General features: G+C 41.0%; 1 protein-coding gene across 1 annotated transcript in view; it reads right to left on the reverse strand.

Annotated features, from left to right (window-relative positions):
• mmp25b (matrix metallopeptidase 25b) overlaps positions 1-22,421 on the reverse strand; it is a 57,845-nt gene that overhangs the window by 8,709 nt on the left and 26,715 nt on the right. The window contains exons 5-10 of the mRNA XM_055176203.2: positions 10,296-10,576; positions 9,842-10,018; positions 4,389-4,479; positions 4,179-4,261; positions 3,835-3,987; positions 3,140-3,424 (exon numbers count right to left, since the gene is read on the reverse strand). Of these exons, the coding sequence (XP_055032178.1) occupies positions 3,140-3,424; positions 3,835-3,987; positions 4,179-4,261; positions 4,389-4,479; positions 9,842-10,018; positions 10,296-10,576 (1,070 nt within the window). The remainder of the gene's footprint in view (positions 1-3,139; positions 3,425-3,834; positions 3,988-4,178; positions 4,262-4,388; positions 4,480-9,841; positions 10,019-10,295; positions 10,577-22,421) is intronic.

Here is a 22,421-nt window from a genome sequence, read left to right on the forward strand (position 1 = left end):
TCCACCGTAGTCATCGTCACCATTGCCATCAACAACACCGGACTGGATTACTTCCGCATTGACATTGAATACTCTCTCTTTGTTTATATTTAATAAACATTGTTCTATTTTACACCTGCGTTTGCTTCCGTCTCTTACAAGTCATTACACCTGTTTGTTACAAATAAAGTATTTTTAGAGTACAAACCTTATCTCACATACTTGTAAATTATTTTTTTATGATATTGGATAGCCATACATTTAAAGCAATTACAAGCCTGCTTTTTACTTCAGTGACTAAAAGAAAACGGGTTTCAAAGGTTTTAATAAAAAAATAACAATTTCAATACAAGTGAAAAACAACACAATTATTTAACATTAATCTTAAACTGGGGATCTTCTTCCTCCGCTTAGTTTTTCAGTTTACAAAGTCCGTCATCTAAATAGGGATGAGACATAGCGCCAGCGCAACTTGCTTTTAAAGGGGATGAGAGCTGAGACTCTCATTGGTTTACTGTGCGTTACGCCCAAAATACTCCCATTACAATAGGACCAACCCTTTTCGACCATGCGCTCGGCGCACAAACCATTTTTCCCGTCGTTAAATTAGCAAAAGTGGATTCGGACACGCCCATTTAGATGTTGCGCTGACAATGTGCTTAGATCGTTAAAATAGGGCCCCATGTCTTAAATTATTTTGCACTTGAAATGGCTGCAATTGTTGCTGATAAGAGAGACATCAGAGAGTGTGTGGTACAATGCAGAGGATTGCTTTAACAAGTAAGTTTATTTGAAATGCCAGAGGAACATATTATTCAAAAATATTGTTTGCCAAGTCATGTTATTTTTTATTTGCTGGAGGAAATTAAAGGAGTCATTAAGAGAACTCAGACAATACCAGGTGTTTTAAAATTTCTTTGAAACCTTCATTTGTTTTGTCCTCTAGTTCTTTTCAGTGTACTGTGGTTCATTAGCTGGGATGTGTGTGATGCTGAACTCAAGGGTATTATGCGTTAATTGATCACCCGCACCCGAGAATCATCACCTCTGCTTATTTGTGACCCTAAACTTGCGCTGCTTTTAGTACATTGCGTTGGTCATTATGCAAATCAGTAGTTGCATCTTGGTTATTTCATTTGCATTTGAATTAAAGAGTAACTAAACCATTAACCAACTTTTTTTAGTTAATGATCTGTAAGAATGATGCTTTATTAGTGCTGTTCATTGATTTTAGTACGTTTTTTGACATTTGGATATAAAGTGTTTCAGTACTACAATATATGGTGTAAAAACGTCTGAGTGCTGCCCTCTTCAGGTTGAACGGTGGCTACTGCAGTTGAATTTTCCTATTGGATGTTGGGTCCGAAAAGTAACTCGTGACGTAGGCAGGTTCAAGCTCACCACGCCCTTGTTACGATCTCACCACATGCTTGGTACGAGCTTAGTTCGTCCCCTCTAACTCTGTTGGGATCTACCCACTTTTCTTGCATTTTTCAAATATTGCCAGTGGGTGGAGTCAGGCTCTGACCAGGGGTTTAGTTACGCTTTAATAAATGCTTATATACAATATATTGTTCATTTTTTTGTTCATAATGCATTTACTAATGTGAACAAATGCAACCTTTTTGTAAAGTGTTACAGAAATTTGTATTTCATATTATTCAGTAGTACACAAGCAAGTAGCCAAGCAAGGTGGGGCCAAAATAGACAAGAAGGCTATTTTTGGCAAATGCTGAGCGATCCGACAAAGCGGCTGCCATCAGAGTGAAGGGGCAGCGTGACGTAGCTCAGTGGCATGAGTCGAAAATTATTCAAGATGGTGGAAAATGCGTATTTCTGTATATATCTGATAAGTTTGGCATTTTATCTAATATATTTTGTTACTTTTATCAATAAATAAATACTTTTAAATCCAATAACATTGTTTTTGTAACTTAACAATACCTCTGAAGTGACTTTTGATACCGCTTTCAGATACTAGCCAAGGAACGCCCATCAAGCGAGTGCTAGTGCTCAATCTGCACAGACCGCTTAAACTTCTGCAGCAAATAAGGTGACTATAAATTGTAAAACGTTCCCACCAAAATTGCTAGTGTTTTGACATCTTTAAGTTACCAAAATAGCTGGACATGATTTGCATATTTTCATTCACTGCATATTTTCACCCCCACAGACCCCCTCACCCTTCATTTTAAAAACTCATCAGATCTAGACCAATCACATGAATGACCTATTTTGGATCCAAAACTACACATTTCTTTGAAAGGTGACAAGTTTGCACCCCTGTTAATGTGTAATTTAATTTTGGGGGCATACATCTCCACTGTCCACAGTCAGTGTTATATGTTAAGATTGACCTGTTTTCCAGCAGTCTTTTGCACGCACAAAGTTTACCTTACATAACAATAGTGTTGCCATGTACAGAACTATTATTATTTATCTATGCCTAGGTAAATACAGTTTTGCTCTTTCAGTTTTCTATGGCACCTTTAAAAAAGAATCATGTTTTTAATAGTAAAAGTGCAATAAGCATGTTTTTGGTAGGTTGATTACCATTGGTGTTATTATATGTTGACTATAAAGTTACTATAGTAACAATGGTTACTATAGTAAGACCATGTGGATTTGTGGTTACTAAAAACAAAACAAAAAAGTGTTAACTGTATGTTTTACATAATTACATTTCATAAAGGAATTATTAGAAGAGCACTTTTTGAGGAAGACAATTTTCTTTTTTCTTTTTACTTTTTGCCTAAACCCAATCATTATTATCTATCAGCAAACTCACTCTATCCATGTTGATCATGATTAGTTTTCCAATGCTGACATCACTTGTTTATGTGCACGCACTTGCTATCATCAAAACCTGATTCCATCGTTTTTTGTTTTGTTTTTGCTAACTTGAAACTCCTGTAACCCTGAGTTGGTTTAACCATCTCCATGGAACAGACCCAGGGTGTTAGTGTTAGTTTTCATACTGCCTCAAGAGGTCGCTCTCGTCCTCTATAAAGACAGCTTGTCACTGTATAATGACAGCACAGTGATCCCAGCCACTCCCACAGCGGATGCAACAGAAAAATCCTTTTGGTGGGGAAAATGGCCTATCAACAATAGTTCCAACTAGCATTATTGTTGCCAATTAATTACCAAAACCAATTACCATCTCCCCAAGTGATGATGTCATCTGGGTTATTGGGTGCACCCTTCCAGAGGGAAGATTGTCTAGGATAATCCGGATCTGGGCGTAGCGTCTCTGTCTTGCTCTCAGTGATCCGCCAGAATTCTCCACCACTGAAGAGATATGTTTTGCCGTTATGAGCCCAAGTAAATGCTGCTTCCACCCTCTTTACCATTTTTCCATAATGAGAGATCAGCCCCCAATCAGACAAAGGACGTGGGTACTCAGGAAGCGCAACAGTGTCTTTAAATACCCAGTACTGTGAGCCTAGATGAAAGATGAGATGGAAATAACTTAGAAACCACATCCTTATATCTACAAGCACGCATTCATATATATGCATTTAAGCATTCATACATATGTGCTGTTTTGTTAAAGGTTTATTATGAAGCTGCACACAATTGTATATACTGTATCTACAAAAATATCAAACCAAGTAGCATAAGCAAACAAACTATTATAGATGATATTTTAATCATTTTTTATGATGTAATATAAAGCAACTGATCTGTAAAAGATTTATAGTAGATGCATGAAGAGTTAACACACATCTTAACCAAAAGTGTAGTTACAGGAATAACATTAACTATCAGCAAAAGCTTTAATAACAATCTTGCTTGTGCTGTATTAAATGCAGTTTTGTCTGATATTTTAATTTCTATTTTATCCTTACACACCTATGAAGAAGATGATTTTACTGTCCGTTTTTCTTTCATAAACTGCATCTATCTTAGCAGTTCCAGGAGGAAGCCCAAACCAGAAATTTTCTATGCGAGCCGGTTGAAGGGAAATAAGAGAACCCGATCTTTGAATTCTCCAAAAATATGGACCTGACCAAAGCCAGAGTGAAAATAAAAGAAAAACATCATGAAATCATTTTGACAGGCATTCAGCATTCATTTTATCATACAGTATTAATTTGAGGCATAATGAACATATGCTAATATTGTGTGATATATTAACTGCATACACCTTTTAGGATGCAGATCTAAAATCATGTGTACTGAATTTTAGTTTTTACCCTTAAAAAAGAAAACTTCTCCTCTGATGTTTGCCACTGCATCAAAACCTCCATTACAACGATTCGGGACTGATGGATCAGGTCTAGACAAAGGAAGATCACAAGAGATCTTTAACACTTTATTTGTAATGTCTCAAGTATGAGACATTATAAAGCTGGTATGTTAATTATATTCCAGTCTATCTATGTGTTATTGGAAACATGACTCACTGTGATGTTACTCTGGGTTGAGGAGGGTTTGGTGGTTTGGGCAGGTGTGATGTAGGGTTATTTGGGGTAGGTGTCCACATGCTCTTTCTTCCTGTCAAACAACAAACCAAAACCAGAAGATTTAGATATCCAGACCAACTAATAAATCATGTCTATCAACATTTTATTATTGATAATACAGTGGCAAGGAAAGTATGTGAACCTCTAGGAATAAACTGGTTTTCTACAGTGATTTGTCATAAAATGTGATTTGATCCTCAGCTAGGATCTCTGCTCACGAGAAGCTCTTCAAACTCAAGTTGGTTGGACTTAAGCACCACAGCGGACGTATTCGCAGTTTTCCACCTTTTTATTTTCTCAGTTTTGAACTTGAATTGAGTGTGTGCGTGCCTCTCCCCTGTGTGTTTCATAAACTCAGCTCTGAAAGAGTGATTTCCTCTAAAAGAGTTGCACGTTTGAGATTTGTGTCTTTTGAAGACAGCCACTGGTCCGTGTCACGGTTGGGTGCGTCCTTTTAATCTGATAAGGAACACTGTGCCGCACACGGCACACCCCCTCCCTTGCACGTGAGGCTGCATAAACGTCATTGTAACTTAGAAGCATTAAATCTTCAAAATATACGGTCATGCGGCACATAGTTTGAAAGCGTTTCTGGATACGGTGCATACATGGCTCCCCGGGATGGTCATGATCGCTACATCTCGTGTCTGGGGCTCAAGCATGCTGAAGCAGCGTTTCGTGATGGTTCATGCTCCATCTGTGAGGGCATGGCCATGGCGTATTTGCGGAGGCGGTTGTCATTTTCTGGGAACAGCAGCCGGCTTCCAAGCATAGTACTGCGAAGGGTGCAGTAACTATTCGCTCTGTGGAAAGGCCGTTCATTTCTCTGGGCCGGTGTGCCTCTGAGACAGGTTTCCAGGCATGCAATAGTATGCACAGATGCCTCCAACATGGGGTGGGGGGCCAGGTATGACGGGCTTGCGGCTTCGGGGTCTGGATGACAACCCAGCTGCATTGGCACATAAACTAACGAGAAATGTGGGCTGTATATCTTGCACCTGTTCGTTTCAGCAACGAGTTTCGGGGCAAAGATATATTAGTTCACACAGACAACACTGCCATTATTGCGTATATCAATCGCCAAGGCGGTTTACGCTCTTGTCACCTGTCGCATCTCGCCTGTCATCTTTCTGAGGTCTTTTCATGCCATTCACATCCTGGGCTCACTCAACAGTGGCAGATGTGCTCGTTTTGGCAAAGCAAAATTAGATCTGTTGGCTTCCCCAGAGACAACCCATTGTCGCCTGTTTTATTCACTAGCAGACTGTGCAAACTAAGGGAGACAAGAGAGCATTCTATTAGTTGCGCCATATTGGACAAACAGGAATTGGTTTCCAGAACTCATGCTCCTTGCGATAGCCCCTCCATGGAAGATTCCCCTGAGGAAGGATCTTCTTGCTCAAGAAGGGTGCACATTAGGGCACCCACGCCCCAACATCTGGAACCTCCATGTGTGGAGATTCCAAGTGCTTTACACCAGCGAGTATCTAACACTATTGCTGCAGCTCGAGCGCCGTCTACGAGACAGGCTTCTGCACTTAAATGGAATCTGTTCATTGTCTGATGTTCTTCCCAACGTGAAAACCCCTGAGAATGCCCAATCAGTGTTGTGCTTTCTTATCTCCAGCACTGTTTGGAGAACAGGCTGTCACCATCTACTATTAAAATCGTTATCGCTTCGATATGCCCCCACCACTTGCCCGTAAATGGCAGAAATGTGGGTCAGCACGACCTGGTCATTAGATTTCTTAGAGGCACCCTCTATTCCTCCTTGGGATCTGTCCGTGGTGCTGAAAGCCTTACAGGACGTTCCCTTCGAGCCGCAGCATACTGTGAGTATTAAGTTTCTTATAATGAAAACTTAAATGCTCCTCGCATTGGCTTTTGTTAAGAGGATAAGGGATCTACATGCATTTTCGATCGACAATTCGTGTCTACAGTTCGGACCTGCTGAAACCAGTGTAACATTGAGACTGAAGCCCGGCTACGTGCCCAAAGTTTCACCACTCCCTTCAGAGATCAGGTGGTGAGCTTGCAAGCGCTGCCTTTGGAGGAGGCAGACTCAGCCATGGCTTTGTTGTGCCCTGTTCGTGCACTACGTGTGTATATAGACAGAATGCCAAGCTTTAGAACCTGAGATCAGCTCTTTGTCTGTTATGGTGGTCAGCAGAAAGGGAAAGCTGTCACCTAGCAGAGGATGTTCCACTGGATTGTGGATACTATAGCCCTTGCATACCAAAAGCAAGATATACTTGCTATACAATTAGTGTGAAATCATCTTGGGCATTGGCTCGTGGTTCCTTGCTAACAGACATTTATAGAGCTGCAGGCTGGGCGACGCCTAATACGTTGACCAGGTTTTATAGTGTTCATATCGAGCTGGTCTCCTCTCAGGTTCTTTCTTCAAACCAGTGGGAACATCGAAGGTCAGCTCGTAGCTCCGCCCAGACTAAGTCACTAAGTCACTTTCCAGTTTCGCTGTTCACTATTGTGGGTTAAGGAACAAGGAGTGACCGGCCTTCTGCATTCAGCCTCTGTTCGTCTCTCCAGTGGAGTCAGAAGGCTCTTGCAGTCACTGAAAAGCTGCCGTGGCATTTTGGAAGGGATTCCAAATTCGTTGGTCACAACGTGATGTTGTAGTGACCAACTGAAAGGGAATGTCTCGGTTACGGATGTAACCCTCATTCCCTGAATGTAGGGAACAGAGACGTCACCACAGTTTGCTGTTCCACTGCCGATACCAGGCCGGGCACTGATGCTCGGCTTTCTCAGCAAATAAGATAGCTGATTTAGTATTATGCACCTGCTGCTTATATACGTACCTGGCGGGGCGGTGGCAGCTTTATGCAAATACCTGCATGCCAAGTTCATTGGCATTTTGTTAGTTTCTCAAAGTAGATAGGTCCCCGCGGAGCAGTTCCCAATTCGTCGGTCACAACGTGACGTCTATGTTCCCTTCCTTCAGGGAACGAGGGTTACATCCGTAACCGAGACGTTTCTTATGTCTTTTCGAAAACACCCATTAAACATTCACAGTGCTGGAGAAAATGTAAGCAGACTAATCACTTTAATGAAAGCTAATTTGTGTCAGAAACTGGCAAACTGGAGTCCAATTAAAAGACACTCAAACATTTTAGGATTGCTGTCCTTAGGAAACATCAGCTCTTATGAACCATGCCTCTCTAAAGTTATCCGATCAAGAGTTGTTGCACTCCAAAAGGCTAAAAGGGATACAAAACAATCTCAAACTGTTTAGACATCCATCAGTCGACAATTAGACAAAATGTCTATAAATGGAGACTAAAACTATAGCCACCCTTCCTAGAAGTGGGCGCACAGCCAAAATGGCACAACACAGAATACACAATAAAGTAAAGAAGAACCAATGAGTAAGTGCTAAAGGCTTGAAAACATAATTGGAACTAGCACACATCTCTGTTCATGAGTCTACCATACGTAAGTCTTCGAACAGGCACAGTGTCTATGGCAGAACACCACAGAGGAAGCCACTGCTCTCCCGAAAAACATTGCTGTGAGCCTGAAGTTTGCAAAAGAGCACCTTGGCAAACCACAGTGCTACTGGGATATTATTTTATGGACTGATGAAACAAAAGTTGAATTGTTTGGGAAAAATGCTATATGGCACAAAAAGTGCACAGATTACCATCAGTAAACATCATCCCAACAGTGAAGTATGGTGGAGGGAACATTATGATTTGGGCATGCTTTGCTGCCTCATGGCCTGGAACATTTGCCATCATTGAGGAGAAAAATGAATTCCCAAGTTTAACAAAATTTCCTACATGATAATGTCAGGGTGGCTGTCTGCCAGTTGAAGCTCAGTAGAAGTTGGTTGATGAAGCAGGACAATGACCTTAAGCATTGTAGTAAATCCACCACAGATTGGCTTAAGAAAAACAAAATGTGCCATTTGGAGTGGCCTTGTCAAATTCCAGACCTAAAAGAAGGTTACTGAAAGTAACTGCTGCCAAAGAAGGTTCAACAAACTATTAAATCCTCCAGCACTGTGAATGTTTAATGGGTGGTTTCAAAAAATACACAAGAAACTAAAATTATTTGTGTGTTATCAGCTTATGCACATTGTGTTTGTCTATTGTTGTGATGAGGATCAGATCACTTTATGGCAAATCATTGTAGAAAACCAGTTTATTCCTAGGGGTTCACATACTTTCTCTTGCCACTTTATCTTTTAACTAAGAAGTAAAAAATAGATTTTTTTTAAGAATCTTCAAAGAGCTTATTTTTTACTATCAGTCCATTGTGCTCCAAAAAGCATCATAATAAAGAAACTCATACAACATTTTTTTTAGAACACAAAGTAAAAGCTGATCACTAGAAACAATGGGTGTCAAAATTTCACATTGCTTGTTTCACAAAAGAAATAACAGGGTTTAAGTACATTTGATGAGTTTTAATAAAAAGCTTATATGCATACTAGGAGTGGCACGGGACATGAAAAAACACCCGAACCGGTCGGTTCGCTTGCCTCGGTTAGGAGCATGTGTGTGATATACGGTTCAACGCATGTGCAATGTTACTTGAAGCCTTGTATACTTTCGTATACTTTCGTATTCCGCTGGCTGCATGCGCACCTCGTCCATATGGGGAGGTGTTTATACTCAACGCACAGACTGGGTGCCGACGTGATGAGACGTCATCCTAGGCTAGATTCACCTGGAACTCGTGCTTCTTGGGTTGCGGAGCCACATGCAAAGTTACAAAATTTGACGTTCACACAGCCAAGCAAAATGGGGTCTCGCACACTCAACGCGCACTACCGCCCACTCCACGTTGACTTAATTTTTGCCGCACACACCGTCACGCTCGTGTGGACGCGTTGAGTACAAGGCTTAAAGCTACACTGAAGTTGGCAGTTTGATTAATGCAAGTTAATTCTTCAGTTTATCTTTATGTGCTTCAAGTCAAATCCTTGTGTGCTCAAAGGCACATAAGTTCCTGTAGAAATAGCAATACACATTCTCCTTTTTTTGCCAAGTAAATTAAAAGTCATCATTTCTTCTCTGTTGCTGTATCAAAATCTCACCTAGCTTTCCTTAGAGATGGTCCCAATAATGTGCTTAAAGTCAAGTCAAATTCAGTTTGTGCATGATTACATAATATAACAATTTTGTTAATACTATATCCTAAATTGTGGATAATTAAGCTATATATCATACGCTGAAGTGAATTTCTGGAGTTTTAATGATTAAAAGAAAAGAAAAACAACAAGAACTGTACAGAACCGAAAATCGTGATACGAACCGAATCGTGGGCTTTGTGAACCGTGCCACCCCTAATGCATACTATATAAAATAGAGCGTTTAGAGCAAGTAGCTAAGCTAACCAAAGTTGTGAATATTGTATGCTCCTACCATAGATTGATTGAATTGCTAAACGATCATCCTCTGGAAGAGTGTATTTTGCCATATCTCCAACATCACCCTGATAGTATGGTTGCATGATAGAAGGGTGAGTGGAAGAATGAGAGAGGCCCAAAGCATGACCAAATTCATGCACAGCCACTGCAAATAAATCAGTGCCACTCTTGTCTAAAAACATTGAAACAATTAGTCACTTGAGTTTTTGATAACAACGAACACAGCACATTTTCCTGATTTTGACACTTTTTACAGTACCCAAAAAATGTGTTATAGAGAAAACATCTTACTAAATGCCTAAAAAGTACATTACAAAATGAGATAGAAAGGAAATTTGCAATCATCAATTTTTAAACCACGTTAAAGTTAAAGAATATCAGTGCAATTTTTATGGGTCATTTGTTTATCTATGGTTCACTCAGTGTTCAAATATTAATATAGTAGTTGCCTATGTAGGTCCAGCTCTCTTCATCATCAAAATGTGTATCACCAGCAACATCAGACTCTCCTGGGAAGAAGGCATGAGCAAGTGTCCCTCCCCTCCCATCAAACGGGTATCCATCATCATGGAGTGAGCGAGCAAAAGAAATCTTGATATCTGGTTTGTCCTGCTGGCTTACGTGAAACTTGAGGTTGGTAACATCACTCCAGACTTTAAAAGCATACCTTATTATATCATCTACTTCATGAGGTTTAAGAATTGGTTGGAAGGATGGGTAATTTTGAATGCTAGGAAAAGAAAGAGATAAAAGAGATCAGTTTGAGGAACATACTGAGTAATATATATATATATATGCAACTTGCTACATGCATTGTTTGCATCTACCTGAATATTCACTGCAACCTTTATTACATGTGCCCTACAGGAACTCCTATTTTTGATAGATGTATGCAGTGAACTTTTAAACTTGGTCAACATTATGGAAAGACATGCACGCACACACACACACACGCATGCACACACACACACACACACACACACACACACACACACACACACACACACACACACACACACACATACACACACACACACACACGCACACACACACACACACACACACATTCTGGTTTCCATGTTTTGTGGGGACATTCCATAGACGTAATGCATTTTATACCATACAAACTGTATATTCTATTCCCCTAACCTACCCCATTCCCTAACCCCAACCATCACACAAAACTTTCTGCTACTTCACATTTTCAAAAAACATCATTCTGTTTGATTTATAAGCATGTTTCCTCATGGGGACATCAAAATGTCCCCACAAGGTCACAAAAACACTGTTATTCCTATCTTTATGGGGACAATTGGTCCCCACAACGTGATAATTACCAGGTACACACACACACAACAGTTCTTTGGTTCTCAAATCTGATTAGCTAAAAGCCCATATTCGATATTCTACAGATAACATAACATTGATAAACCGCTTAACTGTTTATGTAACATTCTGCCACCTACTGGTTATTTTAGAATATGTAAGGGAGGCTTCATTAAACACTTGAGCCATACACTCGATTGGATTGTTTGAAGTTGGGTCATGTTGGTAATTGCTAATCACTGTGATCTTTTCCCGGACCATGCCCACCTGCCATACTTATATGAAAGAAAAAATAGATTGTTTTAAAGAGGGGATGAAATTTTAAAAAAAGGGCACATGAATTTTTGAAAATTATGAAGCTCATAGATAAGTAATTTGTTCAAAAAACCACAATATTCAACAACGAATTACAGTTTTTCGTTTTAATTTCATTGAAACTTTAAAATACACATGGCGAATAAAGCAGTGAAAACAATAATTTTATCTTTATCTGAAGCATCTGTTTACATGGGTGCCCTTCCTGAAGTGCCCTTAAGGATGGAAAAACTCTGTTTGGAACTGCAGGTAAGGTTACTGGCTCACTATACATTGGGACACTTGATGACTTATTTTCGTGTGACATGACTATTAAAACATGTTGTGAGATATATCACAACTGATATTTATAAGCAGCACGCAGAAACATCTCCCTGACTTATTAAAAAAAGAAAAAAACTGGTTACAATATAAAACACTTCATTATTCTTTTTAATGTAGTACTGACTAGCACAAAGTAATAAAGTGAGTGCTCGTAGTGCATTAAGATTAAATGGAAAATCAGAATGTCATCATTATTATCATCATCATTGGTCAGGTCCCCTGGTACTGTATGGAGCTTGACAATGTTTCTACAGTTTTCTATTCTTGGCGATGCTGATGATTCCTTTTGTTTCCTCTTCCCTGTCGACATGGGTGAGTGACTGACTGCTCTTCATTCCGGGGAGAGCTATTTGATTCCAGGCTTTTTGACTTTGGTTGTATTCGTCAATATAGCTCCGACCTTTGAGTCTGAAAGTTAAGCGAGGAGCTTCTCGCTTGTTCTTATCACTGACTTCTAAGTGATAGATGGCATATAGATATGGGCTGGTTTGCTCTCTTTCAGGTCAGTCTGTAGAGTTCCTTGCTTGTCATATGGGTATCAGCTTGGTTTGATAGCACTTTCTCGCAAACACATCCAGTTCTTCCTCTTAAGCTTTCGTTAGAACCCATGTCTCGCAGTCATAAAGCAACACAGATAGACAAGTTGCATTAAAGATCCGAGTCCTGAATTCCATCACTGGCTTGGGTTGTGGTGCGGTAAGCAGCTTCTTTAAGTTGGTAAGAGAGATACAATTTTTGACGTCTTTCTCCGTAGATATGATGTATGATCCAAGATACTTGAATTCGTCGACAATTTCAACATCCTTTACATTTATAAGTAGATGATAGATTTATACGTAGCTTTTTGATGTAGTTGGGTGAACTGTTGTTGTGACCTAGTGAGATCAATTTCCAGGAGTCAAATATTGTTGGCAAATGCTAAATCATTAAGCTTGCTTTCGACTCTAGATTCTTTGGCTATTGCTGTACTGCTTTGTGGTCTCGTATTACTCCTGGGCAGAGGACCTTTGTGTGTAAGGTACCCGAAGTTTCCAGCAGATAGCCTGGAGACGTAATCTCTTACTGTGATGAATAGGAACCGAACTTGATGATCACCTTGTAATACTCCGATTGTGACAATGAATGGCTCGGAAAGCTGCCATGGCACCTGGCTTGCCGATCCATCGTAGAAGACTTAGATACCATCAACAATCTTTTGTGGGATGCCGTAGTTTCTCAAGATTGCGAACATCATAGGTCTATCTATCGAGTCAAAAGCCTTCTTAAAAATCGATGAACATAATGTACAACAGTAATAGTTGTGCTCTTGCTCCTTCAATGACTCATCACAGGATGTGGATCTGCTGTGCACACACTAAAAACAAGTTTGCAGAATTTGTGCAATTCATTTACTATGAATTCTCCACCGTCTTTGAGGACTTCTGCAGTCATTGCATAATCGGGTCCTGGCGACTTGTTCGGCTTAATCTGTTGAATCGCTCTCACAACTTCCTCTCATGTTGGACTCGTTGTTGAAATATGGATGTCGGGGATTGGTTCTGGAAAGTTGACCGTTTCTACCTTTGCGCTCTTGTTGTTGAAGAGTTTGCAGAAGTTCTTGCCCCAATCGCTGAGGGGCTCAGTCTTTCAGTTTGGTTAAGAGCCATCAAGCATTTGGACTTTGCTTGCTGCAGAATTTTGCTGAGATTTTGTCGATTAGAGTCCACATTTTGCAATGCTTGTGTTTTTGAATTGCCAGTTCGAGAGCTTCTAGTTGAGTGTTGAAATAAGCCCCTTTGTCAGTTTCAAAAGCTATCTTGACACTCGACTGCTTGTTTCTCCACTGATCTCTCTTTTCTCTTTTTTGATTGCGCTTAAAACCATCCTTCGCCACTTCATCTTCTGTGATGAGATGCAACGTTGAACTGCTGACCCAGCTCGGCTGTTTTGACTCCAGTCTTTTGCCCAAGATCTTTTCACTCACTGCTACTAGCGCAGTGTTGGGTGTGTCTGCTTTTTTCTGTATTAGGTCCTGGGTGTTTTCAGTTTAACTCGACTCATCAAGAAGATCGGCGAATTGCAAAGTTCCAGGTCGAAATTCACTTGATGTCATGACTGGATACAGGAGTGAGGACGCAATTGCAGAGTTTGTGTGAATAAATAACATTTAATAAATAAACCAGAAATAAAACACGAGAATCAAAACATGGCAGGTACGTAAAACACAGGAACAGATAAACGTTAACTGGAACAAACATGGTAGAAACGACAATGATCCGGTGATGAGTGTGACACAAACACAGGTATAAATAAACACAGAATGACACACAGGCGGAATGAATCAGGTGATAATTAACAATGTCCAGGTGACAACAAAAGGAACAGACACAAAACATGACACGGATCCACCGTGACACTTGGATGTTTGCTTCTTTTCAGCTTGTCATTCTGAAAGGTGCACCTGGAGATGGATAAGCTTCTTACTGTTCTCAGCGCCAGTTTGAATTTGGCACTCACCATCTTGTGGTCTGATCCAATGGTGCAGGTGTTGTAAGTGCAACAGTTTTTGACTGACTTTCACCACTTGGTGTTAAAGACAATGTGGTCTAGTTGAGCAAAATCTCCTTTTAGGCTCTTATATGTGCGCAGTCTCGTCTGTCTTTTTTTGGAAACATGAGTTCACTGGGCGCGGACTTAAAAACTTGCACATGCTGATAAGTCTTTGACCATTGTCGTTCGAGGTTGCCTACAACTCTAGGATTGGTGTCTTGACTGTCCCTACCAAATCTTGCATTAAAGTCACTAGCAAGAATTGTGTGGCAGAATTGACTTTATCAGCTCGTCAAGTTTGTCATAGAACGTGTCTTTTGCTGAAGAATCTGATGTCTCCGTCGGGACATATGTGGACACAAATCATATTTTAGGATTGCGTTCTAAATGCATGGCAATTATACGCTCTGATTTAGTGGTTGTTACGTCCCTAAAAAAAATGGATAAGGGCATGAGGGAACACAACATAAAATACTGTTATTCGCATCAGCTATTACGTTATCAGAACCTTTCTTATGTCGAATTTCGATGTTATAATTTTGGACAATCAAGGCCCACCTCATTAACCTTTGGTTCTGATTATACATTCGGCACAAGAAGGTTAAGGGATTATGATCTGTATAGACAATCACTGGACATGCTGTAGAGCCAACATACACTTCAAAATTCTGGAGTGCCAATAGCAACGCTAACGCCTCCTTTTCGATGGTTGAGTAATTGACTTGGTGCTTATTAAATTTCTTAGAAAAATAACAAATCGGATGGTCAACTCCATCTGCATCCTCTTGAAGAAGCACTGCCCCCGTACCATACGCACTCGCATCAACTTCGAGCTTAAACGGCAATGCAAAATCAGGCGCAGATAACACCGGCGTACTACACAATAATGCCTTAATATTCTCAAAAGCTTGTTGACTTTCTGAAGTCCAACCAAAAGACTTTGAGGGACTAAGCAGATCCGTCAAAGGACGAGCTACCGTGGAGAAATTTTTACAGAAATTTCTGTAATATCCTGCCATCCCGAGAAAACGCCGCAATTCACGTCTGGTTGATGGCGCTGGGAACTCACGAATGGCTAAAATTTTAGCTTCCACTGGACGAAATTGACCCTGTCCTACCTGCTTCCCCAAATATGTGATCATAGCCTTGCCAATTTCACACTTGGCCAGATTTAATGTTAATGAAGCTTCCTCAAGAGGTTGAAAAACTGTTCCCAACAAAGACAAATGTTCAGACCAACACGTAGAATACACCACCAAATCATCCAAATAAGCACTACAGTTCGAAACACCGGCAAGTACAGTATTCACTAATCTTTGGAAGGTGGCTGGAGTATCCTTAATCCGAATGCCATGACCCGGTATTGTATAAACGAGTCAGGTGTAACGAAGGCAGAGATCTCTGAAGCGCAAGGGGTTAAGGGCACCTGCCAATACCCCTTCAGCAGATCTAATTTACTAACAAAGGTGGCTGAACCTAAATTGTCGATACAATCCTCCATACGTGGTAAAGGGAAACAATCTGGTACTGTTACAGCATTAAGCCTACGATAATCTGTGAAGAATCGATAACTTCCATCTGACTTCGGGACCAGTAGGCACGGAGAACTCCACGGGCTACTACTAGGTTCAGCGAGACCTTCTTTTACCAAATAATCAACTTCTTCTCTCATTAAAGATCTTTTAGTGGCATTCATTCTGTATGGATGCTGCTTAATAGGGTGCGCGTCCTTCACATTAATGTCATGGTACAGCACTCGAGTTTGTGTAGGAACGTCACCACAAATCGCGGGAAAACCATGAATAAGAGCGATCACGTCTTTTTTCTGTGACTCATTTAGCCCGACAAGAAAGTTTGAAAGATCACTCAGTACCTCAGAGTTTGACAAGCGCGCGCATGGCAATAGATCACTGCGTAACGTCAAACCATCCTCATCAATCATTATACCAGTAGATGACACTCCTACGTGACAATTCACAGCCACCGGAGAGATCGCGGGCCCTGCAATCTCCTCCCTAGTTTTTACCAGCACGTCATCTCTAGAATGATACGTTTTCAGCATGTTAATATGACAGACTCTCCGCTGTCGCTTCCTGTCTGGTGTTTTGATCACATAATCAGTTTCACTCTTTTTACCCACGATTTCATATGGTCCAGCAAAGCGTGCTGACAATGCAGACCCTTATATAGGTAACAGCACTAATACCTTATCTCCAACAGAAAATGAACGAAGAACTGTTTTTTTATCAAATCGTTTCTTCATATCACTCTGAGCCTGAGATAAAAAATCTTTAGCCAAGTCACAGGCGTTCTGCACCCGTTCACGAAGTCTACAAACATAATCCAGCACATTAACCTTCGGACTCAAATCACAACTAATGCCTAGCATTTGTTCCTTAAGCACCTTTAATGGTCCTCTAACATAATGTCCGAAGACCAGATCAGCTGGACTAAAGCGTAATGACTCTTGTACAGTCTCCCGAATAGCGAATAAAACGAAAGGAATCCCCTTGTCCCACTCATTACCCGTCTCCACACAATACTTTTTCAGCATCGATTTCAGAGTTTGATGAAATCTTTCGAGGGCTCCCTGGCTCTCAGGATGATATGGACTTGACACACGATGTTTTATATTGAGCGAACTCAATACCTGTCTAAATAATTTAGAAAGGAAATTCGTTCCCTGGTACGTTTGTACAAATTTCGGCAATCCAAAAGTTGAAAAGAATTTAATAAGGGACTTAATTACAGCTTTAGCAGTAATCGTACGTAGAGGTATGGCCTCTGGATAACGAGTAGCAGAACACATAATCGTGAGAACAAATTGATTACCTGATTTTGTCTTAGGGAGGGGTCCTACACAATCAACAATAACACTCTCAAACGGCTCACCCAATGCTGGGATCGGCACGAGCGGAGCCGGGGGAATAACCTGATTTGGCTTTCCCATATATTGACAGGTGTGACAGGTGCGACAAAAATTTGCCACATCCTTCTTAAGTCCGGGCCAGAAAAAGTGTAGTAAAATGCGGTCATACGTTTTAGTAACTCCTAAATGTCCAGATAAAACGTAATCATGAGCCAGGGAGAGTACGTGAGGGCGGTAGGCAGCAGGAATCACCACCTGATATACAGACGCACCCTCTTCACTCGCAGTGGGGGTCGGGTGCCATTTACGCACCAGCAGCTCATTATCTATAGCATACGAAGCACCCTTGTTTTTACCTTCCCTTGCTGCAATGAAACACTTAGACAAAGTTTCATCCGTTCTTTGAGCTTCCACAATTTTCTCACGGGTAACTGATATGGGCAAAAGAGTACTAACCTTACTTGCCTCCGAATCTTTACCAACCAGATCACTCTGCGTAGTAGCTCTAGTGTCATCAGTTACACACAAAAAAGTATCCTTTAACACAACCTCCTCACTTTCCTTTTTAACCTGCGCACGAGGGAGAACGCAGGTAGAGAAAAGTTCAGGGTATGTCCGGGCTAACTCGTCTGATTCCGGAGTCAGTATCGGATTATCAACTACTTCTAGTGCAGGTAAGACTTTCCCTCCAGCCAGGTAATTTCCTAAAATAAATTACACCCCTGCAACTGGAAGTGCAGAACGCACCCCCACATTGACAAATCCAGTAACTAAATCAGACTTCACATGTATACGATGTAAAGGTACCTTCACAACCTCCATACTAAACCCTTGAACTAATATACTAGATCCCAATGTGACTGGTCAGAAAATGGCAACGCATTAGCGCATATAAATGAGTAAGCAGCTCCGGTATCACGCAAAATCAGTATTTCCACCTGCTCCTCCAGCTCGCCAGTAAATGATACAAATCCTCTCAATAAGAAAGGTTTGTATATAGCATCAGGTATTAGCTCGGTCGAATTTTCGGAAACCGTATTCACAAAAGCAACAGGCTTTTGCTGTGGCGAACCCTACTGCTTGCGTTTCAGCACTAAACAATCTGCAATTACGTGACCGATTTTGTGGCAATAATAGCATTCGCGTCTTTCCTTTGATTGTTCACTAGCCATTTTCGCCTGTTCATTAGTAGATTTCCCCTGAAACACCGGAGGCTGAGCAATAACGGTCGTGTTTCTCTCTGTACGCGCATTACAAAACACATTCTTATGTGTGAGCGCAAACTCATCAGCACGCACTGCTGCCGTGGCAAGATCAGTGACTTTTTGCTCATTTAAATACAGAACAATGCATTCCGGCAAGCATTTCTTAAAATCCTCAAGTAGCATTAGTTCTCGGAGAGAAGAAAAATCAGTTACTTTACTTGAAACACACCATTTATCGAATAACACCGCTTTCTCGCGAGTGAATTCAACAAATGTTTGATTCATATTTTTCCTGTGATTTCTAAATTTCTGTCGGTAAGCCTCCGGGACCAACTCGAACGAACGCAGGATAGCTGTTTTAACAGTCTCATAATTTAAACTATCCGCTAACGAAAGTGCGGAAAAAACTTCCAAAGCCTTTCCTGTCAGCCGACACTGCAACAATAATGCCCATACATCTTCTGGCCATCTTAAAGAAACTGCTATTCGCTCAAAAACTCCAAAATAGCTATCCACTTCCGACTCCCTGAACAAAGGCACTAAGGGAAGATTCTTAGTCACATCAAATGCAGTCGAGGCCGTACCTCGAACTGCCGTGTCATTACTTACTGAACTAGAGGTGACCGAGCCAGCAGTGACCGAGGGGAGCTTCCTCTCCTCCATCTCTAACCGACGCAAATTCACCTCTTTCTCAGCATCTATCTCCAATTTACGAATTTTTAGACGCAGATCAAGTTCGCCCTGGCGTGCTTGCGCTTTCTCCTCCGCTTCCATACGAAGCCGAGCGAGACGAACTTTCAGTTTCGAATCTCCAGTCGATCCCGGCGCAGGCGGAGAGAATGGCTCATAGGGTGATAAAACTACTCGGGCTTCGACCTCCGTCTCCGTCCCAGACCGTTTCACAACTTCCTCCTCCGCCTCTGAACTATCATAATTTTGCGCAGCTTCGGCGATCTGATCTGCTCGTCTTTCCACTTCTGATAAAACCAAAATATCCATTTCCACTAATCGATGCAACAACACTTGCTTAATTTCCTGTTTTACTGATTTTTGCTTAACAGAAATTCGGAAGTGGTTAGCTATAACAATCAACTCCTTTTTCCGACACTTTTCAAACGTCTCGAACGAAGGATTCTCAATGAACTTTTGCGCATACGATGTCATTTACAAACACACCATAGACTACCGACAACATCTATAAGAAGAAAACTACATCATCCCTAACTCCTTTTACCTGCACTCCTTCTCTAATATGACCTATAACTAATTGAACCAGCACCCTAACCACGCTAGGTTTTAAAGAATAGACGAGCCCCCAAAATGTATGTTACGTCCCTAAAAAAATGGATAAGGGCATGAGGGACAACATAAAATACAGTTATTTAACTCCCGGATCACTTAATCCTATTAGCATGTTTAAGTTGCTGGTGCAAAAGGACATGAGGACAAACTGGGACTGATAGGTAAATGAATGCATTTATTCATTACACCAACGTGCATAAAGGAGAGAGACATAAAAACCAGACCCAGGGAGTAGGAATCAGAGCGGGGCTAAATCAAAGAAATAAACAAAAACAAAACCCATACTCTAACTTCAATCCCACACCCACTAAACTGCTACAACAATAAAATAAAAGAAGTAAACAAAATCAACAGCGCTCAACACGCCCTACCTAAACTACACTGACATAAAAACAAAACATACAACAACAGCACCCGCTTCTTACCTGATGTACTAACAACGTGCTTCCTAGGTGTTGCATAAATGGAAGTCACGTGACATGCTTTCCTGTTCCTTACTCCCAGGCCGGCAATAAAACAATATGAAAAACGTATAATTTTAGTTCTACATAACCCAAAGAAATAGCGAACCAATACAAATGAAAACAAACAAAGATCTTTCTCTCTCTCCGCTTCCCCCCTCCGTTTCCGGTCTACGTCCGACCTTTAAGTAATGACGCTCCTCCAGGTGTACATCATTACGATGATAGGCAACCAGCAGCACCGCCCTAAGAGATACTAGCAGAAAGAATAGAAACAAAAACAACAACAAGAAAACAGAATCCTCGGAGCACGTAACAGTGGTGAAAAGATGATATGAGTGATTTTGGTGTTATATAGCCAGGCTGATCTGTGGCTTTCCGATGAATCTGCATGTGCCATCGTCCAGCTGCTGTATTTTTTTATAGCCCACCGAGTCGGGTGTTCAGAGTCGGTGCTCTTGAAGTGCTACGAGGTCGATGTGATGTTTCTCGCAGCCAGCTATGATTCAATCAACTTGATCAACTCACCTGTTTCGCTGCAGATGGTGTTGTTTAGGGTTCTAGCGTTGAACTGCTTGATGTTGCCACTCTTCACTGATTTGATGTAACCAGTGGCAGGCAAAGTGGCCGACCTACCACCGCGGTTCTTTTTTCAACTGGGCGATGACCGTGCCAGCATCTTTTGAATTGTGTTGTGTTTCCATATTGTATTCTTTGCTAGGTTACTCCACGAAGGGCAGCAGGTCCTCAAGCGTGGAGGGCAGTAGCTTTCCCCCTTCAAGGGTCTCCCTATACTTGCCTGCGACTTGTCCCTAACAGCCTTTCGAGAGTAGAACTCTGTATTTGCCACAGTGGGGTTAAAGTAACACTGCTGCTGCTGCCCATGTACTTTAATAGTTACACTAGGTCGATCCCCATTAACATATTAATCTGTGATCCTCTGGTAGGTTACCCGAACTAGACCCTATTGGATCAGATTCCTGTCATGACCTAGCCTGGTCCAACCAGACTCTCGTACATTAATTTCATTTGTACAGAGAGTCTGGCTACGCTCCATTGCAAAGCGTTACTTAAGGAGGGTCCTCTGTTGAAGTTTAAAACTATTGGATCTGCCCAGAGTCACTCTGAATCTGCCATAACCAATCGCTAACATTTGGTCGTGACATATGTCACTCAGTCTGGCACACGACCTCAACGTCATCGTTCTTAGCCACCCCCCTCTGTTCGCTGATTGGACCTGCAGATTTTTGCTGGAGAAAACGAAACTCTACAGAGGAGTCCCAGACGTTGTACTGAAGCGAAATGAAAATTAAGCGAAAGCACGTAGGAGGGCAGAGCCAGGCTAGTCATGACCAGGACACAATAGTAAATAAATATAGTTTAATTACCTTTTACCTTGTGCCAAAACAATAACGACACAAAATACACTAAATATAAATAAAAGAATCAAGTAATAGATTCATGTGACCAAATACTGCTGGTTTGATCAACCCAAAACAAATAAAATCTAATTTTTGACTTCAAACACTGAACCATCAGAGCCAGCAGGAAATTATAAGTGTCCAAGATCAGGCTCTGGTCAGTGGGGTGAGCAAACACTGATGCCAGCTGGCTGCGTCTGGATCTCATGTCTGAATCTTTCTAAACAAATGTTCAAATAGGCGCTATCTTTACTTGTCGACTGCAGATTTGAATATTATACATATATGTTTTCGCCTAAAGTATCATAAAACTACACTTTGTGACCAAGAAATGGTTAAAATGACAAACGGCTATTTTGTCTATTGGGTTACTATGACATTCAAAACAGAGCTTTAAATCTGGGGAAGAAGAAAGTAGTTCCCCAACGAAGAGGCTTTTAAAATAACTAAGTTGTTGTTGTTTTCTATTTTTCTTTTTTCAAACTTGTGCCGTCCAACTGTTGTATAAAAGCAATATTGCTCTTGCAGTCGTGTGATATACTGTATCACGACTATAAAAGGAACTTTGTATCTCTAGAGTTTGTGGATCTGTTGAAAAAGTCTTTTTCGAAGTATGTTAAATGGCCAATTCCACCTAAGGTCAAAGAAACACACTTTAAAATTTGTCACAAGATCTACCCAGTCTCCACTTTTCTTCATAAGCGTTTTAAATTTGACAAGGCGGGATGTGTCTTTTGTGATTTTTCTGATGAATCTTTGGATCATTTGTTTTTCACCTGTCCCATTTCAAACCAGTTTTGGAATGATGTCAGAAATTGGCTGA

This window comes from Misgurnus anguillicaudatus, chromosome 4 (genome assembly GCF_027580225.2).
Source record: "Misgurnus anguillicaudatus chromosome 4, ASM2758022v2, whole genome shotgun sequence".
NCBI lineage: Eukaryota > Metazoa > Chordata > Actinopteri > Cypriniformes > Cobitidae > Misgurnus > Misgurnus anguillicaudatus.